Consider the following 12,741-nt stretch of genomic DNA (forward strand, 5'->3'; position numbering starts at 1 on the left):
CTCTTCAATGGCTAATTGATCTTAACTGGCAGAACCTGTCACACAGTTATATTTAGTTGTGCAAGCATAATTTCTTCACGTTTACTCAGATGCCATAAACTGTATATACGTATCACTTGATAAATGGTTAATGGGGGGGTTCAAGTACTAACACAAGGCTTTTAGTTTGGTTAAGTGCTGAGAGCATGGAGTTTGTCCCAGACAGGAGTTATTTTAGCAACCCTCCTCAAAGGCCTAGCCCTATTCTCTACTCTCTGGTATGGCATACAGCTGTGGCACTGACTGGCTGTCGTGCTGTGTGTGCACGTGGGTGCGTCTGAGAATGTGCAGCGACTCAGGGCACGGTCTGATCGATTTAGAGTCCCCGGGGAAACAAGGGAATTCCCTGAAAGGGTTATTCAGGGTACAAAACAAAAATAATCACCAGCTCTAAGAAAACATTCCTGCTCTTTAGATCAAGAACATCCATCCCTCACTTCCTCCTCTCCCCTTTCCATTATTCCCTCCCTTCTTCCCCCATCCTTCTTTCTTCATTCTGAAATGTTAATGTGTGGGTCAAGAGAGCTACTGTTGAATGAAATGAGAACTATGCATATTGTAATAGTCAGCTCCCCATAGATCATAATTTGTATTCCAAAAGATGAATCTCTCTCTCCCTCTCCCCCCCCCCAGTCTGAGTTTTCCAGTGTCGCCATCCTCCACCAGGCCAGGAGAGACCATGTAGCTGAGTCATGTCGGGCCCACAGTGCATCCAGCCGCAAGCGCCGGGTCCTGACCCCCGGTGACCTCAAACACCTGGTGGTGGATGAGGAGCATGAGCTCATCTACTGCTATGTCCCCAAGGTGGCCTGCAGCAACTGGAAACGCGTCATGATGGTCCTCACGGGACGCGGCAAGTACAGGTCAGTAGCACAGGAAACTATTATTAAGATTTGAGAACATGCAAGACACATTTTCTGAAAGGGACACAATAAATAAACGATTAAAGATGTAAAAAGCTGAATAGTGGATAATGTTTTATTTATAATACTACTACTGATACGACTACGCTGTCACAAAAAATTACACACAGAACACAAAAAACACACAACACCTTCCTAATATTGAGTTGCATCCAGCCCTTTTGGCCAGTTCGTTGGGTCATGGACTCTACAAGGTGTCGAAAGTGGTCCACAGGGATGCTGGCCCATGTTGACTCCAATGCTTCCCACAGTTGTGTCAAGTTGACTGGATGCCCTTTGGGTGGTGGACCATTCTTGATACACACGGGTAACTGTTGAGCGTGAAAACCCCAGCAGCGTTGCAGTTCTTGACACAAACCGGTGCGCCTGGCATCTACTACCGTACTCTGTTCAAAGGCACTTAAATCTTTTGTCTTGCCCATTCACCCTCTGGATGGCACACATACACAATCCATGTCTCAAGGCTTAGAAATCCTTCTTGAACCTTTCTGGCGCAGGCGTTCCATTAGCGACCCACCTCGACAACATCCGGTGAAATTGCAGAGCGCGAAATTCAAATTACAGAAATAGTAATATTTAACATTCATGAAAATACAAGTGTCATACATCAGAAAAAAGCTTAACTTCTTGTTAATCCAGCCGCTGTGTCAGATTTCAAAAAGGCTTTACGGCGAAAGCACACCATGCGATTATCTGAAGACAGCGCCCCACACACAAAAGCATAAAAAAAAGGTTCAACAAGGCAGGTGCGCCACGAAAGTCAGAAATAACGATAAAATAAATGCCTTACCTGTGAAGATCTTCTTCTGATGGCACTCCAAAAGGTCCCAGCTACAGCACAAATGGTCCTTTTGTTCGATAATGTCCTTCTTTATAACCCCAAAAACTCAGTTTAGCTGGCGCGCTTCATTCAATAATCCACCGGTTTCCCTCCTTCAAAATGCATACAAAATGAATCCCAAACGTTACCAATAAACTTCTCCAAACAAGTCAAACGACGTTTATAATCAAACCTCAGGTATCCTAATACGTAAATAAACGATACAATTTAAGACGGAGAATCGTTATTGTCTTTACCGGAGATAAACAACAAAGAACGCGCTCTCATCCACGCGCATGAAAACACTACAGCCAAAATGGGAGCCACTTAGAAAAACTACAAAATCTAGCTAATTTTTCCAAAAACAATCCTGAAACTCTTTCTAAAGACTGACATCTAGTGGAAGCCCTAGGAACTGCAAATTGGGAGGTTTTCCCTTCATATTAAACATGACAGCCATTGGAAACAGTGGTAGCTCAGTCCTTTTTTTTCTGGATGGTTTGACCTCGGGTTTTTGCCTGCCATATCAGTTCTGTTATACTCACAGACATTATTTTAACAGTTTTAGAAACTTTAGTGTTTTCTATCCAAATCTACCAATTATATGTATACCCTAGCTTCTGGGCCTGAGTAACAGGTAGTTTACTTTGGGCACGCTTTTCATCCAGATGTCAAAATACTGCCCCCTAGCCCAAAGAGTTTAACAAGTGACATCACCAAGGGATCATAGATTTCACCTGGATTCACCTGGTCAGTCTGTCATGGAAAGATCAGGTGTTCTCAATGTTTTGTATACTCAGTGTTTATAACTGCTGTTACTATTACTACCATTACTACAATTTAGATACTTTTCATTGTTTGTGTTTTTATTCTGTTCCTCATGGTCTTTATTTCTCTCCATCCCAGTGACCCTATGGAGATCCCTTCCAACGAGGCCCACGTCCCGTCCAACCTGAAATATCTGAACCAGTACAGCATCGCTGAGATCAACCACCGCCTCAAGAGCTACCTCAAGTTCCTGTTCGTCCGGGAGCCCTTCGAGAGGCTCGTCTCCGCTTACCGCAACAAGTTCACCCTCAAGTACAACTCCTCCTTCCACCGCCGCTTCGGCACCAAGATCGTCCGCCGCTACCGCAAGGACGCCACGCAGGAGGCGCTGCTCAGCGGCGCCGACGTCAAGTTCCGGGAGTTCGCCGAGTATCTTGTCGACCCGGCCACCCAACGCGACGGCCCACTCAACGAGCACTGGCAGACGGTGTACCAGCTGTGCCACCCCTGTCACATCCACTATGACCTGGTGGGCAAGTACGAAACCCTGGAGGAAGACGCCAACTACGTTCTGCGGCTGGCGGGGGAGTCGCTGCGCTTCCCGACCTACGCCAAGTCCACCCGCACCACAGACAGCATGACGGCCCAGTTCTTCAGCAACATCAGCTCTCAGCAGCACGGCCAGCTCTTCCAGCTGTATAAACTGGACTTCCTCATGTTCAACTACTCCACGCCAAGCTATCTGCGACTGGACTAACGACTAGAGGACCAGGACATGACTAGCCAGCTGGGACTCTGGGCACGATCCACTTTTATTAAGAGAAGAAAAAAAGAACAGAGAAAGAAGAGAATAGATATTTTTGCGGAAGCTTTATTCAAAAACTGTCGTCGCTGTTTCTGGGGGGTGAACAGGAAGGACTGAGGTGAATGGGAGGGACAGAGATTGAGGAAAGGTGCTGGATCCGATTTGACGTGAAAGATTCTTGGTTATCCAATCAGCATTGTCCTGAAGGTGAAAAAGGAGGAAGTGGAGATCCTATAGCATCAGAATGCAGGGTTCGGGTGGAGCTGATGTCAGAGGTTTTCTAAGAGGGGACAGAGGAGAGAAGCAGGACTCCTGGAGAGTGGTCGATGTGTGTTCTGTATGTACATGAGGTGGGACTCTTGACCAATTAGGCTGCTTTGGAATCTGCACAGCAAACGGTGGCCTCGCATGCACGTGCTCTGGCCCCAAAGCATCATGGGAGCTGAGCTTATTTTATAACGAACAATAACGAAACTCCGTCAAATTGTAAAACACACCCATGTCCTTCAGTGTGCTGTATCCTGGGTGTGTTTGATACCACCCACCAATTATACATTTGATAAGTAAACTGGCTCTTGGCTCCACCTCAAGCCCTCCTCATTATAGCTGGCTATGAACTTTGCTCTAAAAACCTCTAGAACCATCAGGCGTAAACAGTGGAGCTACAATTTACAGCCAACTGCTCTAAAGTAGTAGCTATGCTGTCAAGATCGCCATCGTCATAGGTGAAAAGAACTCCTGAATCCTGAGGTTTGCCAGGTGAGGCCTCAGACTCCCACAGCAGGATCTGAAAAGGCGGCCATTTTAGAAAGACACTGAGCACCCTCGAGGCTTTGAGCCACAGGAAGTGGTCAGAAGGAGTGATTGACAGGTGTTAGGTGCCTCCCACTGACCCAGAGAGGAACTGAAGAAGAGATGGCCCGTGTGGCTGTGAAAGGGTTTAAGGGACATGATCTCATAAATCTGCCCACACCACGCCCCAAAACCAGGGAGGGCCATAACCCTGCCTACGGGCCATGCCCCCCACGACGACCAATGTTTTCATCAGACAATAAAAGCAAGACATTGCTGCGAGCAGCAATAAAAAATATTATTTAAATTACTTTTACTGTCGGGGGTGGGTGTGGTGGATGAGAGAGAGGAAGATTTTAATATTTGTTTTCTTGGCAGATTTTTTTAAAAGATAAAATTGTTTTTATGAGTTTTGTTTTTCATGTTTTTTGTCCTGAGTTGCCTCCGGTACACTGTTAATGGTAACATTTTAATTGTCTTCCTTTTTCCCGAAGGGCGTACAATACAATAAAGTTAGGTCCATGGCTTTGGTTTCTCTGTGCGTGAGAACTGGGATATCCCATGGGATTTAGAGTTATTCCCTCTCTCCCCCTTAGTCAACTGAGTCTGGTGCCAAAGGGTTGGAACACTGCCAATGACAGAAAGGGACAGTAAACTCAACTCATCAGTACTTTTCGGTACATCCAATAATTTACAAAACATTTACAATCCTGTGATTGAAAACAAACTATAGCATGAAAAAAGTATTCTACATACATATCTACAGTGCAGACTACTGCTCAGAATCAGAAACAACAGCAGTGGTTGACTTCATAATAATCGATAATAGAACCGTCTACCTTTGAGTCTGGCGCTGAAAGTCAGGTCCGTGTCCGCCCTCCTCAGGTGAAAGTGCGGTGTAATCATTACTCTGTGTAGTCTATGGGATCACAGAGAGTCGTATACACAGTGCAGGAGTGGGCGACGGAGGGAGAAAGAAGGCCACCTAATTAGCCAAGCTGGGAGGGAGGGAGTCCTCTTTATTCTTTACACCCCTTTGTCATTCTTCCTCCATTCAGGCTTCAAAGAGAGAGGGACGTTTATTGGGAAAGTTGTGTATTTTTATGTTGCTAGGTCTGAGCAGAAGTAACAGCAGCACAGAGGAAATGATCACTACTATATTCATCTGTTCCTCTGACCGTTAGTTTAGACAGGCGTGGTGACTAATGACAGGCTCACCTCATTTTGTCATAGCTTCTAAAATATTGGTGGCAGTTGTGGTGTGTTTGCATGTATGTGTCGTTATAATTAGCAAACGGTTTGGAGGAACAAGGCCCTTCACATAGCGCTCTGATAAAGAGGAAGGCTATTGGTTTGGCCTACATCTCCGACCCCATCCACTTACAGAAACAATGGGAGCATTCTGAGCTCTCACACACACACACACACACACACACCCGCTGATGTTGATGCCACGCAGCCTCTTACTCAGCAGCTGTACTCTAGTGAGGGTTGGTAAGTGAGGTACGGAGGGAGAGGGGGATGGTTAGGGAGAGGGGGATGGTTGGGTATGGACACATTTAAAACACCACACACTCAGCTTATCTCTAACTGCCTATTTAACCTCCAAAATGAGACACTTTACGCAAAGGCTTCACAACTCTGCAAACAGTTATGGAGTCCTCTCCTCTTTACTCCAACCTCTCTCTCAAAATGGCCCCATATAAAAACAGAAGTGGGTTTTTGGACAGTGGCAGTGATCTCTACCCTCACAACAGGAAAAGGGCAGGCTTCTTATACAAACAGAGCTGTTAAAATCCCACAGAAGCCCAGCCTAACGATCCCTGTGGAAGTTCTGACCTGATTCAAAAAATATATATATTCTCCATTCTTATTCCATATCCTAGCTCACTCTACCTATAAATCCACCTGATTCCAATTCTGACATGTCCATTTAGTGTTCCTGTGCTGTAAGTATTTATTGACGAGTGTACGGGTATATTTATGTTGGAGAACGACGTCTATTGTTGGACTGAATTACATATTTACTGTGTTGCTAAATGCAGAAGCACAGGAAGTGCACGCCGCTCTGCACATTCGTAAACATATCCACTCTGGGGCCGGGGGGTTCTAGCCAGAGATAAGCATGGATGGGGCAGTTATCTGTCAGTGTTTTTGGGGGGAATTATGTTTTTATCTTTATATCTATGAGATATTCTTATCCAATCCGTCTCTGTGCAACAGTGAAAACCTCCCCATAATGCCCATGGAACTTCCTTTGTGTTACACATAAAAGGGTCCCCATGACGTTTCCTGCTGTTACGAATTAGCCCTTTGGTACCAACTCTCAGACCATGAGGCTTTTCAGAAATTTTCGAAATATTGTCAACTGTTGAAATCACTGGAAGGTTGTTAGAGCAGATCTCCCACTCAAAATGCACAGAAACCAAAGCCTGGAATGGTAATAGAGCTCTTTCCTTTCCCTATCTTAATTATGGTTTTCCATGTTCCTCTGTCAGCAACACTCCACAGCAGCTTCCACACTTTTCATTGACCTCATAGAAATATAACATATAGATAGAACACAGTTTCTTAGATATGACCTGCAGCATACGTATGTTGAATGGAACCATGATCATTTTGTTCATTTCAATGATTCTGTCCAATCCATTCTATGGTTGCCTCCTACATAGCCTATAGTGACTGGAGTGCCCTGACCACAGGGCACTCCAGTCACCACAGACAGTACCTTTTTATAGGGTCACCACAGATAGAGTCAATGGGTGCTGAAATGATCTGTGCCTTTTCATTCCTCTCATTGGAGCACTTTACTGTCATCTGATTGGTCAGTCCACACACACACTCTCCCTCATCAACTGTCAGATGAATGTTGTAAAACAGCATCCCACACACTAACACAGATCACGTGTAGACTCATGTGACCACATCAAGAGGATTTGCAAATAGAGGGTTTTAGAAATGCTTTCTCTGCTCAGATCTTCCCTCCTCTCCTAAGCCTTCAGATACTGAATGGTTTTCTGTGGCTCTGTGTTGCTCAGAGGTTGTACGTACACCCTTCAAATCCACACTTCAACCCTCAGATCTCTGTGTGCTAGTTTCAGTGTTCTCATCCGTTGCCAGATGGTGAGAGTGTGTTGAGGTGTGTTCACTTAAATCAATGTTGTTGACAGTCTAGGCTGGCTACTCTGCTGTTAGATACCATGTCATCGGCCGGCTTGTGTCGGAGAGGTCACTATGTGCTGTACCAACGAGTGTGTGTCTGAGCTGTGTGTGTGTGTATATATATATATATATATATATATTGGAGGTCGCTCTGTACTGTATTGTACCTGCTCTGCCTTAGAGTAACTCCAGGAACTCAAACAGGCTACGTTGTATTTATTTATTCATTCACCAACGACTACACATAACATTCCTCCTGGTGGTCTCCATGGCAACACACCTGGACTTTTCTCACGGGACAGACTGTTGGTTCATCGTCAAGGCCCTCTCACCAGAAACATGAATAATTGAATATATTGACTGCAGGTAGTGGGAGAGGAGTTGTGATTCCCCCAGCAGTGTTCATTCTGGTTCATTCTGTCTGATGTTTTCACAATAAAACGCCTCAAACTCAAACCCAGATGCCCCGGACTACTGTTTTTTTCTTCACTCTGCAGACAAGCAAGTGTGCGAACACAGACACAACAAACACACCAAATTCTATATATATATCAAACGCTAATCACACACACACATTTGTCACATTATCAAACGCTAACGCCTGTGTGAATTTAAGTATGCTCTCTCTAATTCTCTCCTCCTTTCTCTCTCTCGGAGGACCTGAGCCCTAGGACCATGCGTCAGGACTACCGGGCATGATGACTCCTTGCTGTCCCCAGTCCACCTGGCCTTGCTGCTGTTCCAGTTTCAACTGTTCTGCCTGCGGCTATGGAACCCTGACCTGTCCACCGGATGTGCTACCTGTCCCAGACCTGCTGTTTTCAACTCTCTAGAGACCGCATGAGCGGTAGAGATACTCTTAATGATCGCCTATGAAAAGCCAACTGACATTTACTCCTGAGGTGCTGACTTGCTACACCCTCGATAACTACTGTGATTATTATTATTTGACCATGCTGGTCATTTATGAACATTTGAACATCTTGACCATGTTCTGTTATAATCTCCACCCGGCACAGCCAGAAGAGGACTGGCCACCCCTCATAGCTTGGTTCCTCTCTAGGTTTCGGCCTGTCTAGGGAGTTTTTCCTAGCCACCGTGCTTCTACACCTGCATTGCTTGCTGTTTGGGGTTTTAGGCTGGGTTTCTGTACAGAACTTCGAGATATTAGCTGATGTATGAAGGGCTATATAAAATAAACTTGATTTGATTTGATTATCACTCACTGCCCAGTGGTTTCATGGGTATTCTCTGGTTGGCATGGATATCACCTCGTCAACCCATGGGCACCCCATGCCACCTGATGATTCCAAGCTTGGCATTACAACACATGCCATCTGTTTTGTTTGTGAAAAGCCTGCACATGCCGGTCTGCCAAAACAATTTCCCGGGTTACCATGGTTACTCCTGAGACATTCTTGTGCTCCATGATGGAAGTATATTCATGTGGTACGTATAACGTACCAGCTGTCATGTGTGGTCCACATTGGTAGCTGCTGTTATACGGAGTAATAAAAGTGGACAGTTAGATTTTATCCATGACTGATGCTTTTTGCAGGAGAGGCAACCCCAGGTATTTACCCCATGATATCTACCAGCCTTCCAACCATTACTGAGTGTCAACGCAACTACACTCGAGAGCTGAGCCTGGGATTGAACCTACAACCCTGTGTACTAGAGGTGAGATCGTTACTCGGAGAGCCAGTGGCTCCTTCACACTCAGAACACTTATCTAGCTAAACTAGCTAATGACAGACATTTGACGAACTGTGAAAGTACAATTATAACTGGTGTAAAGCTGCTGCTATGCTGATGAATCAACCAAATGCTGAGTCACTGAGGCATCTGCTATTTATTGCACCCTGTAGTTCACATAGGGCACTTTCTCAATGTCAACAACTGGGTTTGAATCCGTCCCAATATGGCCACTTGTTCCAGTGCATGTATACAGCCTGCTCTCTGTGGAAAGGTCCTGAGCTCTCATTATACAGACCTTGTGCTCAGCACAGTGGTTCCTTTCAAGTGGGCACCTTTGAAGAAATGGCCAGGGCCACGGAATCTATAAAAAAAAAAGAAAAAAAAAGAGTTGGAAAGTTCTCATCCCTATCTCGCCACAGATCAGTCTCTCATTATTAAAAACACAGTACTGTCCCCTACCACCTTTCTAAACGACATATCAATCCCTAATATAAGCAGAGATAACCCACCCAGAGAACTACAACACAATACAAAGTTATGCATGAAACTTACTGCCACTGTAAATTCCACCACCTGCTTTTTCCAAGACATCGGAAACAAGTTAATAGTCCCATTCTAATACATCCAGCATCTCCCCACATACAGAGGCATTTCTCCACTCCTGTCAGAAATACATCCAGCATCTCTCCACATACAGAGGCATTTCTCCACTCCTGTCAGAAATACATCCAGCATCTCTCCACATACAGAGGCATTTCTCCACTCCTGTCAGAAATACATCCAGCATCTCTCCACATACAGAGGCATTTCTCCACTCCTGTCAGAAATACATCCAGCATCTCTCCACATACAGAGGCATTTCTCCACTCCTGTCAGAAATACATCCAGCCTATTTCCAAGGCCCTGCCTTCTCATTGGCTAAAAACCCTGTCATTAGAAGGAGGCTGCGGACAGTGGCACATCAGGGGAGTGTTTGTGTGTGTTCATGTGTAGGGAAGGGAAGTTAACAGCTGCTGTGTCCATATGAGCTGTGTCACTGTGGGTATCTGTGGTTTGGGTGAATGCATGTAATATTTATGCTTAAAGGCAAATGCAACACCTGACAAAGTGTTGCATCACCGCAGGTCTCCAAAACAATCTCTCTCTCTCTCACTCTATTTATGCTGTTCTCTGTCACTCTGTGTATCTCATGGCTGTGTCCCCCTCAGGCTTCCATACGTTGCCACACACGCAGATGTGTGATTCCCACCTCAAATTAATGTTCACCACCCACCCAGTGGCTATCACTTTCTCCCTCTTTCTGGGTTTCTTGCCAAATGAGATCGATTGGGGTCTAAGTAAAGAATAATCAATTGGTGTTTCACTTCCTCAGTAGAGTGAATGTACTAGGCTGAGTCATCGGGCCCTGCTGACAGCGTCATCGATTCCTCCCAGTCCCCCTCAGTGACATAGCCAGTATAAACCCTACTGTAGGTTCAGAGGTGATAAAGACACGGTTAGATTATGAACCAGGCCGACTGTAGACAAAAAAAGACTTGAGCTGTTCTTATTTGAACTCTTGGCAACAGCACAGTTCAGGTCAGAAGGTTAAACCTGGCATCTGACGCCACCATCAGTCACCAAGGAATCTCACCCCTGGGAGGGAGGAAACTCTCCGTTTACGTCTCTTTCCTACCAGTTATTTCCCATCTCCAACCTATCCCTTTCTCTCTCTCAGTCATAGTAGGAAAACGTATGATAATGATGATGATTATCATTTTAATAACCCTCATTTCGTTTACCCCTAACAGCCATGATTATCTCTCACAGCAACACTGGGCCGATTGAGTTTCCATAGAGGCACACTCTGAAATCACTGGAGAGAAAATAATAAGGGGAAAAAATGATCTGTTTCCTATTAGCTTCCAGGGTGAATCAGCTATAGTTTTCCCTTCAGTTAGGGCAGTAAGCCCAGAGAAGACACCTGGAGTAGGCTTCAATGTCATGGTCCCCCTGGTGCAGACTGTACCCCTTTTCCCAAACCGTAGTCAAACCTGTCAACTCAAATCCCCCCCCCCGGTATCCCTCTCAGTCCCCCTCCTCCCAATACAAGGTTCAGCACCCCTCGTTAACACCAGAGCGTCTAGACATCAACAGAGGCACACTGTTACATGCCCACAGAATGCTGTACATACCACAAGCATGGATAATTAAGAGTGAGTGTGTGTGTGTGTTGCAGTCATACAGTACATGATTCCATGATTCACGCCTTCTGACTTCACTGAGAAAGAACAAAACCACAGAAAAATTAAGGCGTATTACGGTACATGGGTTAACGTAGCATGGTATCAGTACTGTCAAATATGAAAAGATAAGAGAAATCCATTGGATAGACTTAGGCCTAGTTGAAACTAAAAAGGTGGATGTGGTTGGAACGCTTCTCACCATCAGATCTACTAAGTATTGGTCAGACAACGGACTGTGATGCATTCAGAAACAAGCATTACAACAAACATGTTCTAGATCCTCTCTAGGTTAATGTTCTAGATCCTCTCTAGGTTAATGTTCTAGATCCTCTCTAGGTTAATGTTCTAGATCACCTCTAGGTTAATGTTCTAGATTATCCCTAGATTAATGTTCTAGATCCTCCCTAGGTTAATGTTCTAGATCCTCTCTAGGTTAATGTTCTAGATCACCTCTAGATTAATGTTCTAGATCCTCCCTAGGTTAATGTTGTAGATCCTCCCTAGGTTAATGTTCTAGATCCTCCCTAGGTTAATGTTCTAGATCCTCCCTAGGTTAATGTTCTAGATCCTCCCTAGGTTAATGTTCTAGATCCGCTCTAGGTTAATGTTCTAGATCCTCCCTAGGTTAATGTTCTAGATCCTCTCTAGGTTAATGTTCTAGATCCTCTCTAGGTTAATGTTCTAGATCATCTCTATCTCTGATCTTTCCCAGGAGAGGGTTAAGGACTACTGCTCAAGCTCATCTTTGATGTCCAGAACCAGAGAATATCTTTATTTTTGCCATGCAACTCTATTTGCAAGGCGTCAGAATGTAGAGATACTATAATGTATAAAACTTTCACCACTGTCAGACTGAGTCCATACGCTGTTATTCAAATGCTTTTCTCTTTCCAACTCCATACTCTGTGCCAAGTAAAACTTTAGCAATTATAGTAAACCCTTCTTCACACTTCCAATGAATTCCATAATCATAATCTGACGTGACACCTTTCAAACGAATCCTCTAACATGTATAACACCTCCAGAGACAGATCGACCTGTAGTTGACATAGCCAAGATATCATAACTTCACACACCAGTTGATATGATATGACATTTTTTATATAAGTACCCACCCAAAGGAGCATGTAATGTCAACATGTCTCTGGGGGTGCTGTTCCCACCTCTCAGGTCTCTCACATCTGAAAGAGAGAGTGAGCTCTGAGAAAGAATGGTTAGAGAGCGGAACTAAGGGAATGAGAGAAGGAGTGAGGGAATGAGAAGACATAATGAGAAGGAAGCAGTGACAGGAAGAGGGTAGAAAGACAGGAGTGTGTGTGTGTGTGTGTGTGTTCATCGAGTGAAGGTCACGAAAGGTGAAATACCACACTGGTGTTACCATGGAGACTGGAGGAGATAGAGACAGTGATTGTCCAGTGATCTCCTGAGGGCATCCAAAGAGCACACAATATATTTCTACCACAGTAACACCTCAATCATAACATTGCTTTACTGCAGAGAAGTGTCGGT

At 44.8% G+C, this 12,741-nt stretch overlaps 1 protein-coding gene across 1 annotated transcript; it reads left to right on the forward strand.

Moving 5' to 3' along the window:
- The first annotated feature begins 322 nt into the window (after positions 1-322).
- On the forward strand, positions 323-7,802 carry LOC120031813 (carbohydrate sulfotransferase 11-like). Its single transcript, XM_038977634.1, has 3 exons — positions 323-403; positions 619-902; positions 2,689-7,802. Exons 1-3 carry the CDS (start codon positions 323-325, stop codon positions 3,305-3,307), a joined length of 984 nt encoding a protein of 327 aa, XP_038833562.1. The 3' UTR covers positions 3,308-7,802.
- Positions 7,803-12,741: the final 4,939 nt, after the last annotated feature.

The sequence above is a fragment of the Salvelinus namaycush genome, chromosome 38, assembly GCF_016432855.1.
Source record: "Salvelinus namaycush isolate Seneca chromosome 38, SaNama_1.0, whole genome shotgun sequence".
Taxonomy (NCBI): Eukaryota; Metazoa; Chordata; class Actinopteri; order Salmoniformes; family Salmonidae; genus Salvelinus; species Salvelinus namaycush.